Genomic DNA, 22497 nt, shown 5'->3' with positions numbered 1-22497 from the left:
TGTACTTTTTTGCCTCTCTCCCATTCTCCTGGATGAACTGTCTTTGTCCCAAAAGCCACTCTCTCCACTGATACACTGAGTCTCTCAACTACTTGGTGACTTTCCCCCGAAATTATTCCTCCTTTCTAGAACATCATTAATTTCTCTTTCTATGGGTCAACTACTTGGTGACTTTTGCTCTCAACTACTTGGTGACTTTCCCCCGAAATTATTCCTCCTTTCTAGAACATCATTAATTTCTCTTTATATGGGTCACTGTCATCATCATAGGGATATCTCCCATCCTTAAATAGAATCCCTTCACCATTTTTACCCCTTTAAGCCACCCCATCTTATTGGCGGTTGATTGTAATAAATAGTTTCAATCACCCCTCTTAGTTATTTATCCAAATCATGTGACCAGAGTCACCACATGCCTGACCTCCATCCTCCCCTCCTCTGCTGGTGAAGGACACTCACAGGAGAGGAAAAGGGAATTAGGTTCTTCTCTCTTAATGGTAACTTGGAAGTGAGACAGATATGTCTGAAATACAGAAAATTACCTGAAGAATGTAACATAAATCATGGTTCTATTTCTGTTGATATAAAAGTGTAAAATTCACCAGTTAAAAAGCAATCAAGATGGGAAATTAGAACAAAGAAAAAAAATCAACAAACACCTTTTCATTGAGCAAGCCATGGTTGCTGGTTTTAAGGACTCTAGAACTAGGTTTACAAATATCTCAGTCACACCATACATGTCATGCTGATGCGTTTCATGACTTAGGGCTTGCCATAAATTAAGTTCATTCTGTGGTTATAAACCAGAATTTATTTCTACGCAATGTTAACTGCCTGCCTAAAAACTTAAGTTCTTAGTCATAACAATTTATTTCAATAAACTATCAAACTGAGTTTTCTTTATACATGTACTTCCTTTATTACCCTCTATTGTACTTTGCATATATAAAGTGCTCAATACATTTAATGCATGAGTAAATAAATTATCCAACCTATTACTTGGCAGTTAGCTCAGAATATATGCCTCCTCTGATAGAAAATGACTTCTCTCCCACAGAGTTGGTACCCAAGAAGACAGGACCAGGGTAGGACATAAGAGCGATGCCTTAAAATTTCTTCCTTGAACTCCTCTATCTTAAGAAATGGAATTTTTAGTTAAAAAAAGCTACTTCTCATTAGCACCTAAAAAGGACCAGGCAAGCAATATTCAGATGAGAAGATTTATAAATATATTATGTATATAATCATTAAAAATCATAAAAGATATTAACTTTTAAAGTTGCTTTTCTTTCATCTCAGCTACTTTTTTTTTCAAATATATTTAACTTAGCTTTAGTTCCATAGATAGTAGTCTAGACCTCAGGAAAAGAGATGATGGAAACCTTAAGAATAGTTTTGGACAAAATCTCTGGGGAAGGAAAATATTGCTTGTCTGCAGTAGGCTACTCCATTGACGCCCAGGGACATACCTACTCATTGATTTTGCCTTCACCTGGGCAGATGCTGCCCACAAAACCTGATAACTGGGCCTCTAATGCAGGGGCCTCAAGCTGCTCTACTCAGTTTCCAAAACAGGCTTTCATGCCTGCTCATGTTAGTTACCGGCCACAAGGAATCTCACCTTTCCAACCAAAAATTGGACAATGGACCTATTCTGATTAAAAGAAAAAAACTCTTCACAGTAAGTTTTTATTAAATTCTCATCAATGATTTGGGGAGGCCATTTTATTCACAGTAATGTATTTTTCTGTAAGCAGCTCATCCACTCTTTCAACTACAGATAACGCTATCTCAGCTCACGTGGTATTTCCTATTATCCAAATCCAACTGGTAGGTATTCCAGTCTCCCAGTTCTTTCTCCCATTTTGGATTGTCTTCCCTGTCCTCTATACCCTCTGCCCACTCCTACTTCCATCTAATTCTATGCATGTACAGTAACCAATGTTAACAGTTTGGTTTATTTTCTCCTACACTTGTCTAGATGTTTATAAACATGGTAAACAACACAAAATATTTATTATTGTCTTTTAAAAACAGGATAATATAAATTTTTCAAAGGTGTAATACATAGCTCTAACTCATTTTTATTAATAACTACATACGAAGGATATAGCTTTATGTGAAAGATATATTTTTTTTTCAATTCTTCATCAATCAATATTGTTCTCCTTTTATTCTGTCCAAGATAATTTTGAAGTAAACATCCATATACATAAAATCATATGGTCAAAATAACCCATTTCTATACTACATATGTCTAAGCATGACTAATCAAAGGTTACTGAACACTGTAAATGCCAGTTCATAGCAATATACCATTTTAAACAAAGATTACAGCACTGCACATTCTCATATGGAAAGACAAAGAATGTGCATTTCCTCAAACTTTAGTTAGATTATAATATATACTATTTTTTTAAGACTTGTCTATTTGGTAGAACAAAGAAAATCATATTTTTATCTTGAATTTTATATCTCTGACTAGTAGAGTGGAAAACATTTCCATATAGTCATTGGTTTTTTGCATTTTTCTTCAGCAAACTGTTCACATTTTTTGCCTAGTTTTCTATTCTGTTATTTTGCTTTTTTCATTTTTTCCCATCAACATTAGGAAGCATTAATATATTAATTATATCAACACTTTGTCATATTTGGCACATATTTTCTCTTGACCTATTTTTTTCTACCATTTTATGTTGAATATGTCCTTGTGATTCTGAACCCTCAGTTATGTCCTACAGAGAGAGCATTCTTTCCACTTTGGGCCAACTGGACACTACAGTGTTGAGAATCGTAAGATAAAATCTCTCTATTAAAATTTCCTTGTAACTCTCATAGATTTATGCTCCCACACAATCTTTAAAATAGTTTGATCCAGTTTGCCAAAGAAACAATCAGCCACAAGATCTTATTACAACAGCCTAAAGTTTTTATCTAAATTTGGGAGAGTAACATTATCACGATAACCACGCTTTTCTACACAGGATCATAGTACGCTTTGTCATTTATTCTTAATTACTTTATGTCTTTTGAAAAAAATGTTACAGTTGTCATCAGATAGGTCTTGTCATTTTCTTATTAAATTTATTCCTCCTGTCTTACATTTTGTCCGTACTCTAAAGTTAGTGGCCCAGCAAGACTTCTAGATATATGAGAAAGAAACCATGCCGTAAACCAACTTGAACACGGGGTATCTGGAGTGCGGGAACTGGCGCGGATCTTTGCTCCTTCCTTCTATCTCCCCTCAAACATAATCAGCCAACATGCATGAGTGGGTTTCTGGAAGCAAACTAATCCAGCAATACAGCCTGTTCCCTACTTACTGACCATTTTCACAAACCAGATTATCCAATGGCTCTATTCGGCTTTCCTTTGTGTTCCTCCTTAGCAGCACACTTCCCTCCCTGGTGACAAACATTTGACTGACAGCATCATTGATCCCCTTGTCAGTGGATCCTCCCTCAGCTTCTCTGTTGATAGCCTGACCGGTGCTGTTGCTTATTCACACCCTCGAGTCATATAACCCCACACACAGGATGATTTCTTAATTTTTTTTAAATTAGGATTTATATTCCGGCACATGCTAAAAGAAGTGAAAAATAAAAATCTTGATTTTCCAGCTTTCTTTGATTATTTACCATAACCTTTTAGTTACAAGAAACACGACTTTTAAGAAAATTGGTTTTTAAATCCAAGACTTCAGATTTTACTTACTTAGCCATTTATAAGGCCAAAGTAATGTTGGAGGAAGAACTACTCAGACTGCAATTCATTTTATAGGGAAAATTCTAAAATGCATTCTTCCAGAACTATCTCAGAAACACTAGAAAGACCAATTTTCCTTGACCCAACATAGTATTCATCTGCTCTCACCATACTAATTTTTCGTACTTCTGGATTTATTTTGGTTGTTGATTAGATTTTCTTTCTTTTTTTTTTTTTTAGACTTTATATTTCCTAAAGACCAATTTTTTGGCCTCATACCTAGAACTGTACTAAATGTCAGGTCCATCACCAAATCTACCAAAACTTCACCAGTAGGGATTTCTGACTATTAAGTGTTCTTTCCCCGGTATGGAATATTTTTCAAGGAAAACTGCCTAAATCATGAATAAAAACATAGTCAAAAGCAATTATAGTTCCATTTTAGTATTTTTATAAGAAATACCAACATTCTGCGAGAAAATAATGATTTCCTTCCATCATCACTGACTCATCCTTGTTCATCTGCAAGAACAACTTCTCGTACATTCCCATAAGTAGGTCACAAAAGCGGAATGTGTCTACCTGTTCTTTGACCGAGGCGAGGATGGCAGAGGTGGTTTCTGTTTCGGAGCCATCCCCATTAGAGGTGGTCAGGCCAGGGCTCAGGGAGCTGGTCTTCTCGGAGGTTGACGAAGGCTGGTCTGGGACAGGCATAGCTCCTGCAATGCAAAAGAACATGCTTAATGCAACAGGATGTGGCCACTGCACCCAGATGTAACAATCAGGCAACTTTCAGCAGTACTCTAGAAAAAATGAAAATCATGAACTACATAGAAAGCAAGTGACGTCGTTACAGAACAGGAAACAATACAAGTAAACAGAATGGCTTCTCCCCTATCAACTCAAACAAATTGCAGGATCTACGCACAACTCTGTGTTTTATACTTGAGATAAGTGGGAGAAGAGATAATAAGAAGTAAAAGGCACATAAGATAATGAGAAAGAGTAAAGAAATGAAGAATTACCGAGTCTAAAAAAAAAGAAAAAAGGCCAGTTGAACTACCATTTTACTGCAGCCCAATTCATAAATGAACAGACAGATACAGCTTAAAAACAGCATCCCAAAAGTTATTTTATTTCTTATTATCTTTCTCAAACAAGTAAGACCAGTAAGACCAAAGTACTTGATACAAATATTACCTAGTGATGCTTATCAGCAGAGGAAATAATAATTAACGGAGGACAATTTTTACCAGGGCTCTACAAAATCACTCTTCAAATAAAGTCTGGGAGGACAAAAAAAGTTGTTTTCTTGCCTAAAGCTATCATATTACACGTCCCTCCAGGAACCGGACTTATGTGAATGTTAAAAACTATTTCCTACTATACTGTAACTGGGCAGTCTGGGTTTTACAGTAAGCAACATAACTTCCATAGGAACCCCAGTGCTGTGATACACTTGTTAATAGTTAATAATTTAGGGCAATGCTAATTGAAAAGGGTTCTATTCTAGAATTGTCCTTAAAATATATGAAAAGACTGGTCATCTAATTTTCTCATTGGACATTCCAACTTAGTTTTGATTTGTTTTTGTCTTTTAGATAGTTGTTTTAATAATATTAACAATGAGGATTAGAATAGCATTGGGGAGGGTATGTGCTTTGGTGAGTGCTGTGAAGTGTGTAAACCTGGTGATTCACAGACCTGTACCCCTGGGGATAAAAATGTATGTTTATAAAAAATAAAAAATTAAAAAAAAAAAAGAATAGCATTGGAAAGATAAATCTGTTACAAACAGAATTTATAAGAGGGTTGGGGGAAATGGTATTAGTAAGCAGGATGTGAGCAAAGAGTAAAGATCAAATTAAACATAGTATAGCAAAATGCAACCTTGGCTAAAAAACAGAAGGTATTTTAGGATATGGATACCAACAGGATGAAAGAAAGTGATTTAAATAATTATGGTGCTGGGGTTGGGAAGACAGGAAGAAAGTACAGTTCTGTATTCAACTTGCTTTCATATGCAGTATTTGATCAAGGTCGTAATTACAAGGATTTAGATAAACAGATTAACAAATGGTGTGCCAGGTAACACAGCCTTAAAGCCAAGCCCTTCTAATTGGGAAAGGTTTTAGAGATGGGGGTTAGGAGGACAAGGGCAGAAAGCAAGAAGAACAGAAAGACAGTCTTGGGAGCAGCGCCTCCCCCCTTCCCAACCGTGCGTCTCCACTTGTATCTATGTCAGGGGCTTCCAAAGGAGACTCTCTCTACGCAAGGACAGCCTGAAGCCACGAAAGGAGTCTTGCAGGTTTTCAGTCATTACTTTCACTTTCATGTTTCTAAATTTTATTGGGCCCATGTGAATCCAAATTCTGGACGAGTATTCTGGACAACCTGTTTTCTGACAAAGAAACTATCTACAGTCCCAAAGTTATTTATATAATTGGGCCTAGATCTCAGGTTTTCTCCCTTTTTATTTCTATTTTAGAGTCCTTTGATGTGTCAGCCTATTTCCCATAATCTGGGCTGCTGCCTCATAAATGCTTAGTCTATATGCCAATTTTTATAAAATGTTATTTTTTAAAAGAATGAGCATAACCTGTCATAATAAAATACGGGATTTAATACGCAATGAATCAAGGCATATCCTTGGGCACTGGACAACTCTGACCCACACACTCTAAGAAAAGAGAAAGTCTGTTTATCTACCCCCCTTTCTCCTTCTGCAGTAACAGAACAAAAGTGAATGCTTCAGGGCTTGGCCCACCAAACGGAGCTGCCACTACACCCAAGGCAACCTCTGTGAGTGAACGGAAGTGACTTGGAATAATTCCCAGGCCTCGTAATTTCTCACGTCCAGACTTAACTCAACCATTGGCCATCCCTGTGTATGAATGGGTCAGACGGCCCCACTCCACTGCCGTGGTCTGAGCTCACAGCACAAGGAGAGAAGGAGAACCACGTGAAGGCCACCGGAAGCAAGCCGGGGCTGCCCAATGGTAAGTGTGGAAAGCTGGAAGCTTTCTGACTTTGCAAGAAACGGTGAAGTACTTTAATTTTCATTAGAACGAATCCATTAAAATTTATAGTTAATCCGGGTTAAATCCAGGAAATCTGGAAAATGTAGGGAGACGAAAGAAAAAAAAAAAAAAAGAAGAAGAAGAAGAAGAGCAATCCTCAGTAATTCTGGCAGATATTTACTTAGGTATTTGGTATAGGTTTCTCTGATGGGATTTTTTTTTTTTTCTGATTTAACTCATTCTATATAGTAAGATTTACATGATGGAGTACTACTGAGGTAGTACTTTTTTTTTTAAATTTTTGTTCAGCAACATATCATGAATTTTTTTTTTTTTTTTTTTGAGAGAGAGAGAGAGTGTGTGTGCATAGGAGCGGACGGGGGTACAGAGGAAGAGAGAGATGCGGACTCCCCGCTGAGCAGGGAGCCCACCAACCAACGGGGGCTTGATCCCAGGACCCCAGGATCGTGACCTGAGCTGAAGGCAGACGCTTCACTGACTGAGCCACCCAGGCGCCCCAGCTTGAATTATTTCTTATGTCAACAAAAATTATTCCATAGTTTAAAAACATAACGAAGTGCTCACTTAGGCAGTGCATATACTAAAAATGTAATGAGTACCTAGTATTCACAATGCGTCATAATTGACATTATCTTTTATCATTTTTATCCCATTTTTATGGGGACGTCTTCAATAAATTCCTGGATGTGGTGTTGGTGGAATGAGGAAGTGGTGCGTGGACTCTGAGAGCCCAAAGAAATTGTCCTGCCGCCAAGCTGGTGCACCACACGGGCCCATCAGCACTGCCCTGAGAAGTTCCCTCCTCACCCTGTTAACAACACTGGCCCTCAGCATCCTCTCCTGCTTCCCCAGTTCCATACAGAAGAATTCATCCCTTTGCTTTTGGATCTCTTTGGCAAGGAGCAGAGCAGACGTTTTCCCGCAGATTCTCACATCTCTTCATTCTCTTTATACAGCTACGGGGTAAGAAGTCTTTCTCCCGCCAGTAGATTCTAATCTGCTAATTCCTGAGCTGGAATTTGGACTTGGTAATACGGACAGGATCAGAAGCAGGAGCAGCTGTACGGACTCTTCCCTCTAACCCGGGATCCCGCCCCTGCCCCAAATCTGCACACTCAAACCCAAACGCTCAATATCACTGCATTTGGACATGGGGCCTTTCGGGAGGTAATTAAGGTTAAGTGCCTAGATCAGGGTGGGATTTAGAAGGCTGTTGCCCTTACAAAAAGAGGAAAAGACTCTTTCCATCCCTCCTTCGAGGACACAGAGAGAAGCTGGCCACCACAAAGAGTGTTCTCAGCAAAAGCACACCAATTCGGCACTTTGATCTTGGACTTCTGGGCCTCCAGAACTGTGAGAAAAGACATTCCTGCTGTTTAAGCCCCTCTGGGTGTGCCTCCCTACTGTGGCAGCTGGGAAGTCTACTGTAAGCAGGGCTGGGCTGGTCTCAGCTTCCCCGTGAGGCAAATACAGGGGGGCCTGGGAACTGAGGGTAGCAAGATGCAGCCTGGGGGCCGGCGTTCCGTCCCGTCCAGGGCCCTGCTGACTCCTGCATCTGAGATGAAACTCAGCTTCGGAGAAAGTCAGCAACCAGGAAAAATGAAGGCTTATACGCGGGTTGTGCCCCACCGATGTGAAGTAAGCCTGCAGGACAAATGTTCTCTTAAGAACCTCCCCTAGTGCTTTCAGAGACGATGCGGTAAGACATTAGAGAAGTTGGCTGGTATGACGCCAATAGCAAAGGCAGGGAGCCCCCCAAACACAGAGTGTCCTTCTCAATTTGAACTCTTATGTCGGTATGTGATAAGATTTCATGAGGTCCAAATAAATATTCTAAACCTTTATTTCCCAAACCTGAGTGAATCTCTGTAAACTTACATTGGATTTGGTAACATGTTAAAATCTTAAGTGCGCTTTAAAAGGCCAAACTCTTTTTCTTGCTCCTAATTCAAGGGCTGCATTCAATGCTATATTTTATGAACTTCCATCGCACAAAAAAGAAAGTGCAATTCTTATTTTATATTTTATAATTCAAATTTGTTCCTTCTTTGGCCACTTCTGCCCAGCAATGGATGGCTTTGCTGGAGATCATCAAGAACACATGACAATCAGTTGACGCCAGAGCTGGACCCGGGCCATTGGAGGCTCCCTACTTCCCACTCTGTCCTTGGGATGTGTGTGGGTTTGCCTTCCCCACTTTCAGAAGCTGCTCTAAGAATATAGCCTTGAGGTAGAAATATGGGGTTGAGGTTATCCATACTGGGTATATGACTGAACCCGGTTAAGGCCTGTGTAAACTTTTTTTTTTTTTTTAAGATTTTATTTATTTATTTATTTGACAGAGATCACAAGTAGGCAGACAGGCAGGCAAAGAGAGAGGAGGAAGCAGGCTCCCTGCTGAGCAGAGATCCCCATGCGAGGCTCAATCCCAGAACCCTGAGATCATGACCTGAGCCGAAGGCAGAGGCTTAACTCGCTGAGCCATCCAGGAACCCCCCGTGTAAACTTTAAAGATTCCGCCCAGTGGCTGCGGAACCACCCCAGCTGAACCTTGTCAATAAGTTCACTTACTTATTCAACCTGCCGCCTACCAATCTAGAGTGGTCTCTGCTTCTTTCTTCAGTCTCCCCCTGCCCTCTGAGTATGGAGGTCAGTTTGCAAACCAAGAGACTTTGATATCAGGTGGCCAAAGTCCATTAACTGATGGACTCTGGTGTCACACAATCACCCAATTCAATGAGCTACCTAGCATTCTCCTGTCACCATTACTTTGATTTCCTCCTCCTCTCTAATTCAGTGATAAGCTCCTTCGGCCCTGAGGAGGTCTTTCCCCTCTTGAAGTCTTTCTTCCTCCCAATCCATAACCCATAATAACCTCCTATCCTTTCAACTGTCTTCTCATTGTGTTACGCCCAGACCCTCATGCTCTGCTGTCACAGAGGCCTGCTTCTTTATTCTCCCAGGTTAGCAGGTCCCGCCTACTTCAAAGCCCAGGATCTCCAAATCCCTTGCATACTACAGGACTCAATAAATATTTATTTGATTAGCTAGACTTGCATTGTCTAATATGGTAGCCTCTAGCAACACATGGCTATTTATATCTCAATAACATTAAAAAGCCAGTTTATTAGTTGCACTATTCACATTTCAAGTGCTCAATGGCCACATGTGGCCAGGGGCTACTGTACTGGATAATTACAAATGTAGCAATGTACAATTTGTACACTGTACTTCTACATGTATTTCTACATCCAATGTAGAAATGTACAAATGTGCAAATGTAGAAAATCTTCATCATTGCAGAAAGGTCTATCGATCTATAACCAATAGTCTATTCCCGGATGTAATCTTTCATCTGCGGCTTTATTCTTTGGCAGTAGGTCATGAAAAGGGGTCAGATCATAAATAGATTTTGAAGGACGAACTGTCAGGATTACTAATAGGTATGCATGTGGTAGTAAGGCCAAGAGAGAAGAGTCCAGACGATTTCACGGTTCAGTCTAAGTGACTGGCCATTAGCCAAAATGTTGACACTGAGTAAAACCTATTTCGGGTGATGGAAGATGACCTCACATGCAAACTTACAGCCCAAAACACATCTCTCTGTGATTCTTCTTTGCCGTTAAATTCTTGGCCGGTGAGACCAGCTCAAGTCAGAAGCTACACTCTGATATGAATTAGGCAACGTAAAGATTGATGACTTCTAAACACTGCGTATCACATCATTTTTCCCCCTTTTCCTTTTCTTTAGGCACGTCCATTTTTATCTTTTTCTTTAGAGTTGCTAGAAACTCCTAGAACTCTCTTCATCTTGCTTCAGCTTTCGCCAATGGCTCCCATGAAGACTCTCAGACATGAACTTCCTTGACTCTCACACCAAACTAACAAACCCCACGTGTGTGTGGCCGTATCTAGAGTTATTTCCTTCCCTCGTGGATCCGCCCTCTTCAAGACAGTGCCCCTCCCTGTTCGTGAGCCTATGATCTAAAACACAAACATATTAGTGCAATAGACTGACTTTAGGCTTTACCTCATCATCGGGCATCCCTTTCATAATTTTCCATTATGGTTGCATGCAAGTGAGTAAAGAAACTGGCCATTAGAATACCCCAGACATTACTGTCATATATATACATGTACATATTTGCACACATATATGTACATATCATATGCATATGTATATGTAGACATATATAACACACACACATACATTTATGTGTCCAATTCAATGTTTTAACATTGAATATAATTGAACATATGGAATTTTTATAACCTTCCACTCACTCTACAGGTGATATGAGTAAGCTTATGATCTTGTGAAACTGCAGAAACAACATAAGCATATTATTAATACTACGTTGCAGGGAGTGTGCAGATTTGTATAAATTAGTGACGTGAAACAGCAAACACCTCATTTGTGTAATCACTCTGGTCTCCAAAACTGCAATTCTGTATTTGCAGCTAGGATGTCGTGAATATCAAAACCTAACAACAGGCAGAGGAACAGACACAGCATCGTTGTCTCCCAGATGCTCTCTTCACACATCAAAGTATATCCATCTTTATTTCTTCCTTTTACAGAGAAATTTAAAATTACAGCTTGTCCTAATGATATGCAGACTATAATAATTGATAGCTGTCAAAATTCAGTATAATTAGAGCAAAAGCTCAGTTTGTCTTGGTCTGTGTTCGATGCCCCACATCTAGCTCAGTCTCTACTATACAGCAGCCGTTAATAAATATTTGTTGAGATAATATATGAACTGTTAGTGTAAAATCAATAATGGTCGCTTAGCAGAGCATGTAACATTAAGTAAAATGGGCTTGGCATTAGGAGCATTTCTCTGAATGGTATTTGTTATGAGACCTTTTAATTTCAATTCAGGAAAGCCGCTCTTCTGAAACCTGATGGGGACTGCTGTATGGCTTGTTCTCAGCCGAATGCCCAAGAAGGTACATACCTTTGGGCTGCTGGCTCCTTGCGTTGGGGCATCAGTCAGACAAGGATCTGAGGTTGCTGGGACTCAATGCTGGCAACTCACAACTTACAATCAGATCCTGGCAATATTTATGGAAAGCACCATGCAAGGAAGTTTTGAGTCATATTTAGAATATGCAACTCCAAGGCAAAGCCAGGAAGCAGACCTGTGCCCAGTCCTATCTGACAGTTCGGCGGTGAGGGAAGAGATGTTACTCACAGGATCAGAGACACGAGGTCACGTGCAGCTGTGCGGGAAGATATGATGACTGGGAGGAGAGACGTGGGATCTGAGAGTCAGAGTCTCACGTCAAACACAAGGGGATGATGGTTCTACGTGTGCTCAGAGACGCGGGAACGGTAGAAAGTCCAACACAACCAGTGCGTCAGGAGATCCACTTCGTGCTGTTGCATGAGCTGTCAATCGTTGCGGGGGGAATGGGACCAACCTAAACATCACCACAGACTTAAGGCCCACCTGAATGTTATTCTCAGTGACATACATTGTGTCTGGACATAAAGAGGAAGTCTGTAGAGACTGCAGAGCGAGAAGGAAGAGGAGAGGTCATGTTCGGCGCAGACGCATCAACAGCCGAGTTCTAACAAAATAAGGTCGGTGAGGACAGGAGAGGGTCCTCTGATGTCTCACGGTCCTGTCCCCTAAAGCATGATCTCGGGCATTTTCATCGACGCCATTATGACAATATATATGACATTAAGTCAACAGCTCATTGATCTTAAGATGTATGAAAAGCTGAGGCTTTTGGAAAAGGAGCCAGCAGGGGATGGTGAGTAGCTGCCCCTCCTGCCCCGGCCGTGCTTAGAACCTGAAGGTGGAACCGGGGTGCATACTGTGTCCCCCTCGAGCTGAGGTCAGATCCCAACGGGTAAGATACTAATAGTGGGATCTCACCTGACAGCGATCGGGTACCCACACCCGAGTGACGGGAACAGCTGAGAGAAGACAGTGGCTCGACTGGTCGACTTTGGAAAGGCAGAGGATTACTGGCAGAGAGAAAAGAATCCGAATTGATCTATAAAGTGAGGTGAGAAGGGCAGGAAAGGCAGCCCTGCGGCTGGCGTTCAGGGAACGTCGGCGCGAGCCTGGAAACACGGAGCGGGAGGGCGATGCGGGCAGTGGCTCTGCGGCTGGGACTTCATAATGCTTTCATTTGCAAGTGACAGAAAATCCATCCCAAATGGCTTCAAGGAAAAGGGGAGCAACAGTCACATTAAGAAGCATCCCAATTTCGAAAACATTAAAAGATTTTTAAGATCCCGGAAGACGTATGATCATTACAGTTCATCATGATAAAGGCACAGCCTGAGGAAGGTTCACGTTACAAAGGTAACAAACAGGGAGGAGGAAGGGTTTGATGTTGTTCAATTGCTTAAGAGACTGCAGAGAAGAAATGCAGGCGTGGGACGATGAGAATAGCAATATTCAAATTAATGACTGTGGGTAACGTACAATGTTAAAGTAGGAACAGATCTGGATGAAATTAATGATGATGACAAAAAACAATATAAAGTTTGGGGGCTCGTCATCCCTGAGAATCAGGGGCCCACTTCCAAAATCAATGACCATCCTAGCTCCTCAGACACAACAAGGCTGTTTTCACCAGCCAGTCGCAAGGGTTTGCTAAGCTGGAGGGACATTTCTCCTCATGCCAGAGCAGGGAAGTCCGAGATTCTGCTATTACAGATCCATCACAGTTTAACAGGAAGCTGAAGGGAAACGGAAGAGGGCACAATACCTTAAATGTTGGCTCCCCCTGAATAAGAGGAAAAGTTCTAAGACATTCAATAATAAAGAGGCTCAGCGGTCGACTGACTATTGTTCTGGCTGAAACTTCAAAGAAGCGTGCTTAGCACAGCTCCCAGGACAGCGCTGGTCACACACAGTGACTGCCCAGAACACACTGTCACTGCCAAACACCCCAGCCCTGGAGTCCCCCCCACCCAATCCCCACAGCTTCGGCAGCCTCGCCACCATCTCCAACCCTGTGTCTTCGCAAGAAGCTCAACGTGTCCAAGCCTGCAGGTGAGAAAGTGCACCCCTTAGACATTCTCCCTAACAGACAATACTGGAAACGAAAATGCAGGTTTCCATTTTATGTTCTACCCCTCAATCACAATGACATGACAAAAATCTGGCACCCAAAAAAAATCATGTTCAAAAGCCAGTCCACAACGATTATACTATCGTGAACGACCAACGCTGATTGTCACCATCTATGAAACAGGAAGTCCCCAAATGCTGGCCCCACGCTGGCGTCTAACATGGTCTCAATTCCTCGTACTTGGAAGTGTCCATTCAAATTACGGCAATTTGCCCAACATATTGATTCCAGATACATATCTGCCACTTGACAGTTTCTCAAGATGTCAGACCTCAACCACACGTTGTTTTGTTTAGCTTTTCCCAGAAGTACTATCAGTGGGCAGTCAGGGACAAAATCTTGCACTGTAAGGATCTGCATTCCTTAGAAAACATGTTTAATCCAACGAAGCAGGGAAACTGCCCATCAGTGTTTTAAATTTAATTCTAGAACAGAGCTTCAACGACTCCTACGCAACTTCACTTGCTGTCACAGACTAAGAAATCTTCTAAATAAATGTCTCTACTAGCCTTATAGGAAAAAAAATACAGAAAACAAAAACTGAATAGAGTCATAATAATTTTTGATAGTTACCAGGATATGTTGACATTTTTATGCACACATAAGAAATTTGGAAGTTTTAAGTGATGTAGTTAGCTTACTACAACCTACTCTTCAGGGAAAAGGTAAAGCTTTGATTAGAGAGTAAATCTAAATCATGTGTGTAAAGAGGTTTCATCGCACTGGTGAAGGTTACATAGCAAGGAACCTCTCTTACATTTCGGAATATATATTTATTAAATACACCTTGGGAATTCAAATCAGTATGTGATCGATAAATAATTTTAAATAGATGAATGATTAGATATTATGAAAAAATGACTATCAATCCCTAGCTCTGTTTTTTTGTGGCCAATTTGTTTCCTGTCTCACTGGTTTCTATGAGTGAACCATTTTTTGATGCCACATATAGGTGATAGTGTATCATATCTGTCTTTCTCTATCTGACCTATTTCACTTAAATAATGTCTTTAAGCTTTATTCATGTTGTCAGAAATGACAGGATTCCCTTCTATCCCATGGCTGAATGTATTTTACACACACATGCACACACACATCACATTTTCTCCATCCTCTCCTCCAAGTGTCCACTGATGAACACTGAAGTTGTTTGCATATCTTGGCTCCTGGAAGTTATGCTGCAATGAATGTGGGAGTGATCTCTCCTCAAGATTCTAATTTCATTTTCTTTCAAAATATACTCATAAGTGAAACTGCTGGGTCATACGGTAGTTCTATTTTTAATCTTTGGAAAAACTTCCATAATGTTTTCCATAGTGGCTACGTGAATTTACATTCCCAGCAACAGCACATAAAGGTTCCCTTTTCTCCACATCTTTGCCAACATTTGTTATCCCTTATCTTTTCGATGATGGTCCTTCTAACAACGCGAGGGTTTGGTTTGCATTTCTCTGATGACTAACGATGCTGGCACCTTTTCATGTACCTGATGGCCATTTGTATGTCTTCTTTGGAAAAATGTGTAGCTAGTTCTTCTGTCCATCAAATGACATTTTAAACTATAGAATTCATCAGACAAGGGGCATCTCTGTGGCTTAGTCGGTTATGTGTCTGCCTTCAGCTCAGGTCATGGTCCCAGGGTCCTGGGACTGACCTCCACATCTGGTTTTCTGCTCAGTGGGAAGCCTGCTTCTCCCTCTCCCTTTGCCTCTCCCCTGTGCTCATGGTGTTTCTTGCTTGTTCTCTATCTCAAATAAATAAATAAAATCTAAAGAAAAAAAAAACACACAAGAATCCATCAGACAAGAAGCTGATTCCAACGACAAGGAAACAAGAGTCATCTTTTACTCTATGACTTGCCAAGTGAATGTTATGCTTCCCTTATAGCACGTTATTCATTTTGCTGCAATTGTAAATAAAAATCTTCCGGTCCATCGAAAAGAGAAAGGAATTACTACTAACTTCATTTTACAAGTGGATAACAATGATTCTTGGAAAAAATAAAAATAGCAAATCCAGTTTCTGAAGGCAGAAGTCAACAGTGGTCATGGATTTTCACCTGAATGTCTGACATTTTGTCATGTATTATTATTTTTTATGTTAACATATAATTAGCATTTGTTTCAGGGGTACAGGTCATATATTATTTTGATTAAACCTCGGGATTCTCAGTGTTTGAATGTAACAGTTATTTTACATTGCAAATCTGACTATAAAACAACACCCATGAGTTTCAGGAAAGGTTTTTTTTTTTTTTGGGTAATTTGGCTGCATCACTAAGATACTAATATTTGGCTGCATCACTAAGATACTAATTACTTTTTAGATCTTAAAAAGAGGGAGCCTTGTTTCTAAGGCATCCTGATGCTAACATCTTTTTTCTGTGTTGTGAAGTCCATCCCCCCTAGATCAAGCTTATTCTGATCTCTGAAGGCAATTTTCAATAAAGTTGTCTGAAAAGAAACTTCTCTATGTTTTCAATTATTCTACATAATCATATCATATATTAAATCTCAGATATGAGTAAATATGTCTGTTTGTAATGATATCATATTCTCGATCTAAAAACAGTTATATTTATCATTTTCAAGTCCATGGGCATCATGTGTCTACTTTATTTTTTAAAATTATTTCTTTCACAATTTAATTATTATTCTAACTTTGAGAAAAAGTCTCTTTCCAGCACTGGGCTTCCCACCTCCCACTTTCTTCTTTCACCTTTTTTTAAATATTCACAACATCTCCCACAAGCAGAAGACACCACTCTCTAATACATAAGTCGTTCCTTAATGAGAGGTCAAATATTTCAATATTTAGTTATAAAATTAGTCAATTATAAGAGTTCAGATATATAAATCAACTTGAAGAAAATAAGCATAACTCTTGTATAAAGAAACAGGCTTTGTGTCCAGACAGAAAAATAAAATTTCTGCCAATTAGGTAGGAAACTCCTACTTTTTAGTGTATCAGTATTTTGGTGTTGTGATTGATCTTTCTGAATGGAGAGGTCCAAAAGTAAGTTGGATTATAATCTATTTTCTCATGTGTCTATTTTGTTGATGAACTTTTGTGATCTCTAAAAGATGAAATTTCAATTAATTAAGGATATTATTTTAAAAGGAGAAAAAAGTTTTAAAGATCTAATATAAAAACCTTAGTGGGGTGCCTGGGTGGCTCACTCAGTTAAACCACCAGCTCAGCTCAGGTCATGATCTTAGGGTTGGGCTCCAGGCTCAGTACAGAGTCTGCTTGAGATTCTGTCCATCTCTCTCCCTCTGCCCCCATCCCTGCTCACGCCATAAATAAATAAATAAATAAAATCTTCTTTAAAAGATGAAACAAAACAAAACAAAACAAAACAAAAAAACCCTTAGCAACCTGCAGGGATTATTAAAAACACTTGAGATGGAGTTTTTTTAATACAAAAGTTCAAGGGTCTTAAGAAAATAATACTCAAAGATATATCAACATGATATTTGACAAAAATCTCAATTATCTAAACACTGTTTAAGTATATAAAATTTGGTGTTTTACCTTTCTTCCAATTAAGTATTTCTTAGGTGAAAAATAATAAAAAATGGAGAACTGTGTCATAGCAGTTTTCACAGGTGTACAAAAGAACAGTATCTACGAATATATGGTTGTAACAAATCAGGTATTAGCTATGGCAGCATATTTAAAAATTTAAGTTACAACTGAACAAATATTTTTTACAAGGCAATATAATAATATTAATTATGTACTTCCTATGCGATCTTCTAGGCTCTTAAGCATCACTAACACAACTAATACAACTTTGTGCTGCACTTCTATTAGTATCCCCATTTTGCAGGTAATGAAACAGGTCCAGAGAGGTGAACTTCCCCTAAGTAATAGGGGAAGAACTACTGTTTAAAGCCCCACAGTCTGTACTTCTCAATCACTATGTGCTGCTCATCTGTAGAACATCTTTTTATACTGATACCATTTTAGAAAATAATTCATTAATTTAAAAATATTTTACTGACCGAAATGTGGGCCAGGCTCAGTACTAGGCATTGAGTTGAGGATGCAAATGATAAATAGGAAGACGAAGAGGAGTCTCGGGGAAAATAATGAGTATAGAAGTGAGATCTAAAGTGTCCCTCTTTATGTGGCAAATATACACAACGGAATATTACTCAGCCATAAAGAAGAGTGAGCTCTTGCCATTTGCAACAGTGTGGCTGGATCTGGAGGGTCTAATGCTAAGTGAAATAAGTCAGTCAGAGAAACAAAACTGTCATAGGATTTCACTCACATGTAAAATTTAAGAAACAAAACAAATGAACAAAGGAAAAAGAGACCAAAAAACCCAGACTCTTAAATACAGAGAACAGACTGGTGTTTGCCAGAGGGGAGGCAGGTAGAGGAATGGGTGAGACAGATGGAGGGGATTAACAGGCACAAGCTTCAGTTACAACATAAATAAGCCACGGATATGAAAGGTACAGAATAGACGATAGATGAAGAATGTAATAACCTTGTTAGGTAACAGATATGACTATTCTTTTGGGGGTAAGCACGGAGCAATGGATAGAATGGCTGAGCCATTATGTTGTACACCTAAAACAAATTGTAACACTGCATGTTAATTATACCTCAATAAAAATAGAAAAAAACACAAAAATAAATAAAATGTGGATTTGTGAAAACAGGGAAGTTGGTGAGTCGGGATGCCTTCAGAAAGCTTATTTTGGCCCCGCCTCCGGGCGGCGGGAGGGAAGGAGGCGGACCCGGGGGCGGGCCGTTGCCGAGCCTCCGCCCCTCCGCGTTTCCTCGGCCTGGGCACCCGGCGGTTGGCAGGAGCCCGCGGCCGCTGTCCACCTCGGCCGCCCACGACGCGCCGGTCCGCAGCGATGTCGGCCGCCGGCGCCCGGGGCCTTCGGGCCACCTACCACCGGGCCCTGGACAAGGTGGAGCTGCTGCTGCCGGAGAAACTGAGGCCGCTGTACAACCACCCGGCAGGTCCCAGAACAGTTTTTTTCTGGGCTCCAATTATGAAATGGGGCTTGGTGTGTGCTGGCTTGGCTGACATGGCCAGACCTGCTGAGAAACTCAGCACAGCTCAATCTGCTGTTTTGATGGCCACAGGGTTTATTTGGTCAAGATACTCACTTGTAATTATCCCAAAAAACTGGAGTCTGTTTGCTGTTAATTTCTTTGTGGGGGCAGCAGGAGCGTCTCAGCTCTTCCGTATTTGGAGATATAACCAAGAACTAAAAGCTAAAGCAAACAAGTAAGAATTCCTGACCACCTGAACAATCTAGACGTGGATAGAACCTGCGGGACTAATTTGACTTATATTTGGCTATGGATAAGGTGATATTTACCTGTGCTACTGTTTGGAAGGCATAAAAAAATCAAATTGTAAACTGGGGGCTAATACTTGATTCAACAGAAAAATAAAGCAAACTTTTAATAAAAAAAAAAAAAAAAAAAAAAAAAAAAAAGAAAGCTTATTTTGGTGTCCAGTGCCGATGACAATGACCAGCATGCATTCAGAAGCTATTTTAAGCGGCTCGACTTTGTCCTATCCTGACTGGCTCCCACTGCACCTGTGGTCACCTGTCCACTCCACAAGGCCCTCCTTGTGACTGGGGCCCTCCTGCCCTCACCAGAAGCTAGCTACGGTGTCTCCAAATCCATTCATTCGAGTTTAACTTGTGATTATATTATTTAATTATACATATGTAAACCAAAAAGATATAAATTGCATCAAGAATATTTTTTTTCTTTAACACTTTGTGAAACTCCTTTACAGTAACCCATTTTTTTTAAAGATTTTATTTACTTTTTAGAGAGAGAGAAAGCAGGAGCAGGAGGGAGGGGCAGAGGGAAAAAGACAAGCAGACCCCCTTCCGAGTGGGGAGCTGGATGTGGGACTCAATCCCAGGACCAACGGATCATGACCTGAGCCGAAGGCAGACACTTAACCTTAGACTGAGCCACCCAGGTGCCCCCCAATAACCCATTTTAAAAAGCTATGGTATTAATTGTAGATGAGATCATTACAAAGGGCTAGGGAAAAATTATAAACACATAGAAGATTTCTTTCTTCAAAATGCTTCTCAGATGTCTTAGAGATTCCCTCCTTACTTTAAAGAAATGGAAAGGGGAAATCCTGGAGGACACAAGGAGGACAGACTAGGGTAGGGAAGGACACTCGAAGAAAGTTTTCTTATCGCTCTGACACGCAGACCCATATTTAAATCAATGATCCAGGTTCTATAAGGTTAGTGAACACTGGTACAATTAAATTGAAACCAAGTGAATACAGCTTTAAATAGTTTTTTAAAAAATGATTCCCTATTTTAAATGATTTCTCTTTACTGACTGTTCTCAATCTGTTGATTAAAAGAGTTTTTACCAACCAGTGTCTCAGGACTTATTTGTTGAATGAGTGAATGAATGAATGAATGAGTAGTAAGTAAATTGATCAATGGATCATTCTTAACCCATCCTCTCTGCCATGTGATTATTTAGTTGGTCTTCACATTGTATGAGCATTTGCTTTGCCCGGAATCATTTACGTACTGGATCAATTAGTCATTTATGAACTTAATTAGGAAACAAGAGGCTACTGAGACTTGATGTCAGGAATTCCACCAAAGAAAACCATGCAGGATTTTGAAAGAACCTTTTGTTTTCCCTGGTCTCCGCCTCAGGTCCCTCCTGACTTTATGTCTGCTCATGGCATTGCATGAGGCAATGCCGACTGATAGCCTGCTTTTATGAAACAGTAAGTACTCTAAGCACGATGTTAAATTTAAATTATACAAGTGACTGAATTTCAATTTAGAATAACAAATCTACACATCATCTTATTGGAAAATCATTATCTAATTTCTGTGTACCACACGTATAATTTGCACAATTGAGAAAAAATGTCTCTCAATTAACTGTTTAAAAAAAAAAAAAAAACAAACAAGAAAACCTCTCTGAACTTTGAACACAGGATTAAAGTCCCATTGATATACTGAATGAATTAAACAAAACAGGGTGAAGATCATTAATCAAAAATTAATTTATAGGGATGCCTGGGTGGCTCAGTCAGGGAAGCATCTGCCTTTGGCTCAGATAATGATCCCAAGGTCCTGGGATCAAGTCCCATGTTGGACTCCCTACTCAGCGGGGAGCCTGCTTCTCCCTCTGCTTGCTGCTCCCCATGCTTGGGTTCATTCTCTGTCTTTCTGACAAATAAATAAATAAAATCTTTAAAAAGAGTAATTGTAGATTTTACTTTTAAGAGTATACAATACTGAGTCATGCTTTAATCACTGGATAGGTAACTAGAGAAAATGAAGTATGGAATCTCAATCTTACATATTTGAATTTGTATCATACCGCACAGATACATAAAGTCAAGTTATTAGAGTCATGACATAATGACTTAGGAACAACCAACTTCGGATGGATGATGAGCTTTGTCTGAATACAAGAAACTGCTTTTTACCTGACCAAACTGCCTTTTCAACATGTACAGGGTCTGAAACCCAGGTCTCCAACAACAGTTTTATATCCGTCCCCATCCCCACCAAAAAAAAAGAAAACTACAGCTCATACTGGTCACCAAGAAATCCTCCAATTTAAAATTTAAATTGACCACATGACTTGACATCATAGGCAAATTCGGAAAACTGGACTCTCCCAAGATTAGAAACATGTGGGAACTAAGACATCGAGGGACGGACTCAAAAAGGGAGGTAAGTGGTTCTGGTCAACTCAGTAATAGGAGAGACGCTGTTATCCGCACGCATATGTGACTTCTTCTTCTTCTTCTTCTTCTTTTGTGGTGAAAAAAAATTATATTTAAAGTTAGCCACCTGGACTCAGTTTAGATGATCCCGATTTTGTTGGCGACATCCAAAACATCATAGTCAGGGACCAGTCGAACGTCTGCCTTCTTCTCTCCATCAGGCCTGATCAAGGTGTTGACCTTGGCCACATCAATGTCCTAGAGCTTCTTCACAGCCCGTCTGATCTGGTGCTTGTTGCCCTTGACATCCACAATGAACACAAGTGTGCTGCTGTCTTCTGTTTTCTTCCTGGCTGACTCAGTAGGTGGGGGGAATCTGACAACAGCCAGTGATCAAGCTTGTTTGTCCTGGGGGTGCTCTTTCGAGGCTATTTGGGCTGCCTTCGGAGATGCAGAGTCTTGGGTTGTCGGAACAAAGGTGCACTGCAGATCTTCTCTTTCTTGTGACTGTGGATGCCTTTTAGCACCACTTTCTTGGCCTTCAAAGCCTTTGCTTTGGCTCCAGCTTTGAGAGGGGCAGGGGCCTCCCTCTTAGCTTTCAGCACCATCTTCATAAAAGGGATCACATATGTGACTTCTAATATGCTTCATGCTTTTAAACATTAAGATAAAATGCACCTTTAAAAATGAAAGCAGGTATACTTGTCTTTGTTGGGATAGCTCGGTGAAATCTCAATTTCACATCCCCAATTCTGGAGCCCCCTGGAACGAGGACATCCATTCTACACGTTCTTCTTGGCACGTGGCAAAAAGTACGGAGGCATAGAGCAGCCCTTGAGGAAGCAGCCCAAGGGAGAGCCAGGACTCTTCACAGATAAATTTTATAAATGGGAGAGTAATGAGGCATATAGGAATTAAGTAACATTTTCAAGG

General features: G+C 40.1%; 2 protein-coding genes across 2 annotated transcripts in view; one reads left to right on the top strand and one right to left on the bottom strand.

Moving 5' to 3' along the window:
- The window catches only part of CTNND2 (catenin delta 2), an 816172-nt gene that overhangs the window by 656244 nt on the left and 137431 nt on the right, over positions 1 to 22497 (bottom strand). Inside the window, exon 2 of the mRNA XM_082723384.1 lies at positions 4288 to 4424. Within this exon, the coding sequence (XP_082579510.1) occupies positions 4288 to 4424 (137 nt within the window). The remainder of the gene's footprint in view (positions 1 to 4287; positions 4425 to 22497) is intronic.
- On the top strand, positions 18623 to 19322 carry LOC309861479 (mitochondrial pyruvate carrier 2). Its single transcript, XM_082724431.1, has one exon. The coding sequence runs from the start codon at positions 18725 to 18727 to the stop codon at positions 19106 to 19108; it is 384 nt and encodes a 127-aa protein (XP_082580557.1). The 5' UTR covers positions 18623 to 18724; the 3' UTR covers positions 19109 to 19322.

This window comes from Mustela nivalis (genome assembly GCF_964662115.1).
Source record: "Mustela nivalis genome assembly, chromosome: 3".
Lineage (NCBI taxonomy): Eukaryota > Metazoa > Chordata > Mammalia > Carnivora > Mustelidae > Mustela > Mustela nivalis.
The sequence above is the reverse complement of the archived record's forward strand: the minus strand, read 5'-3'. Positions and strand labels throughout refer to the sequence as shown.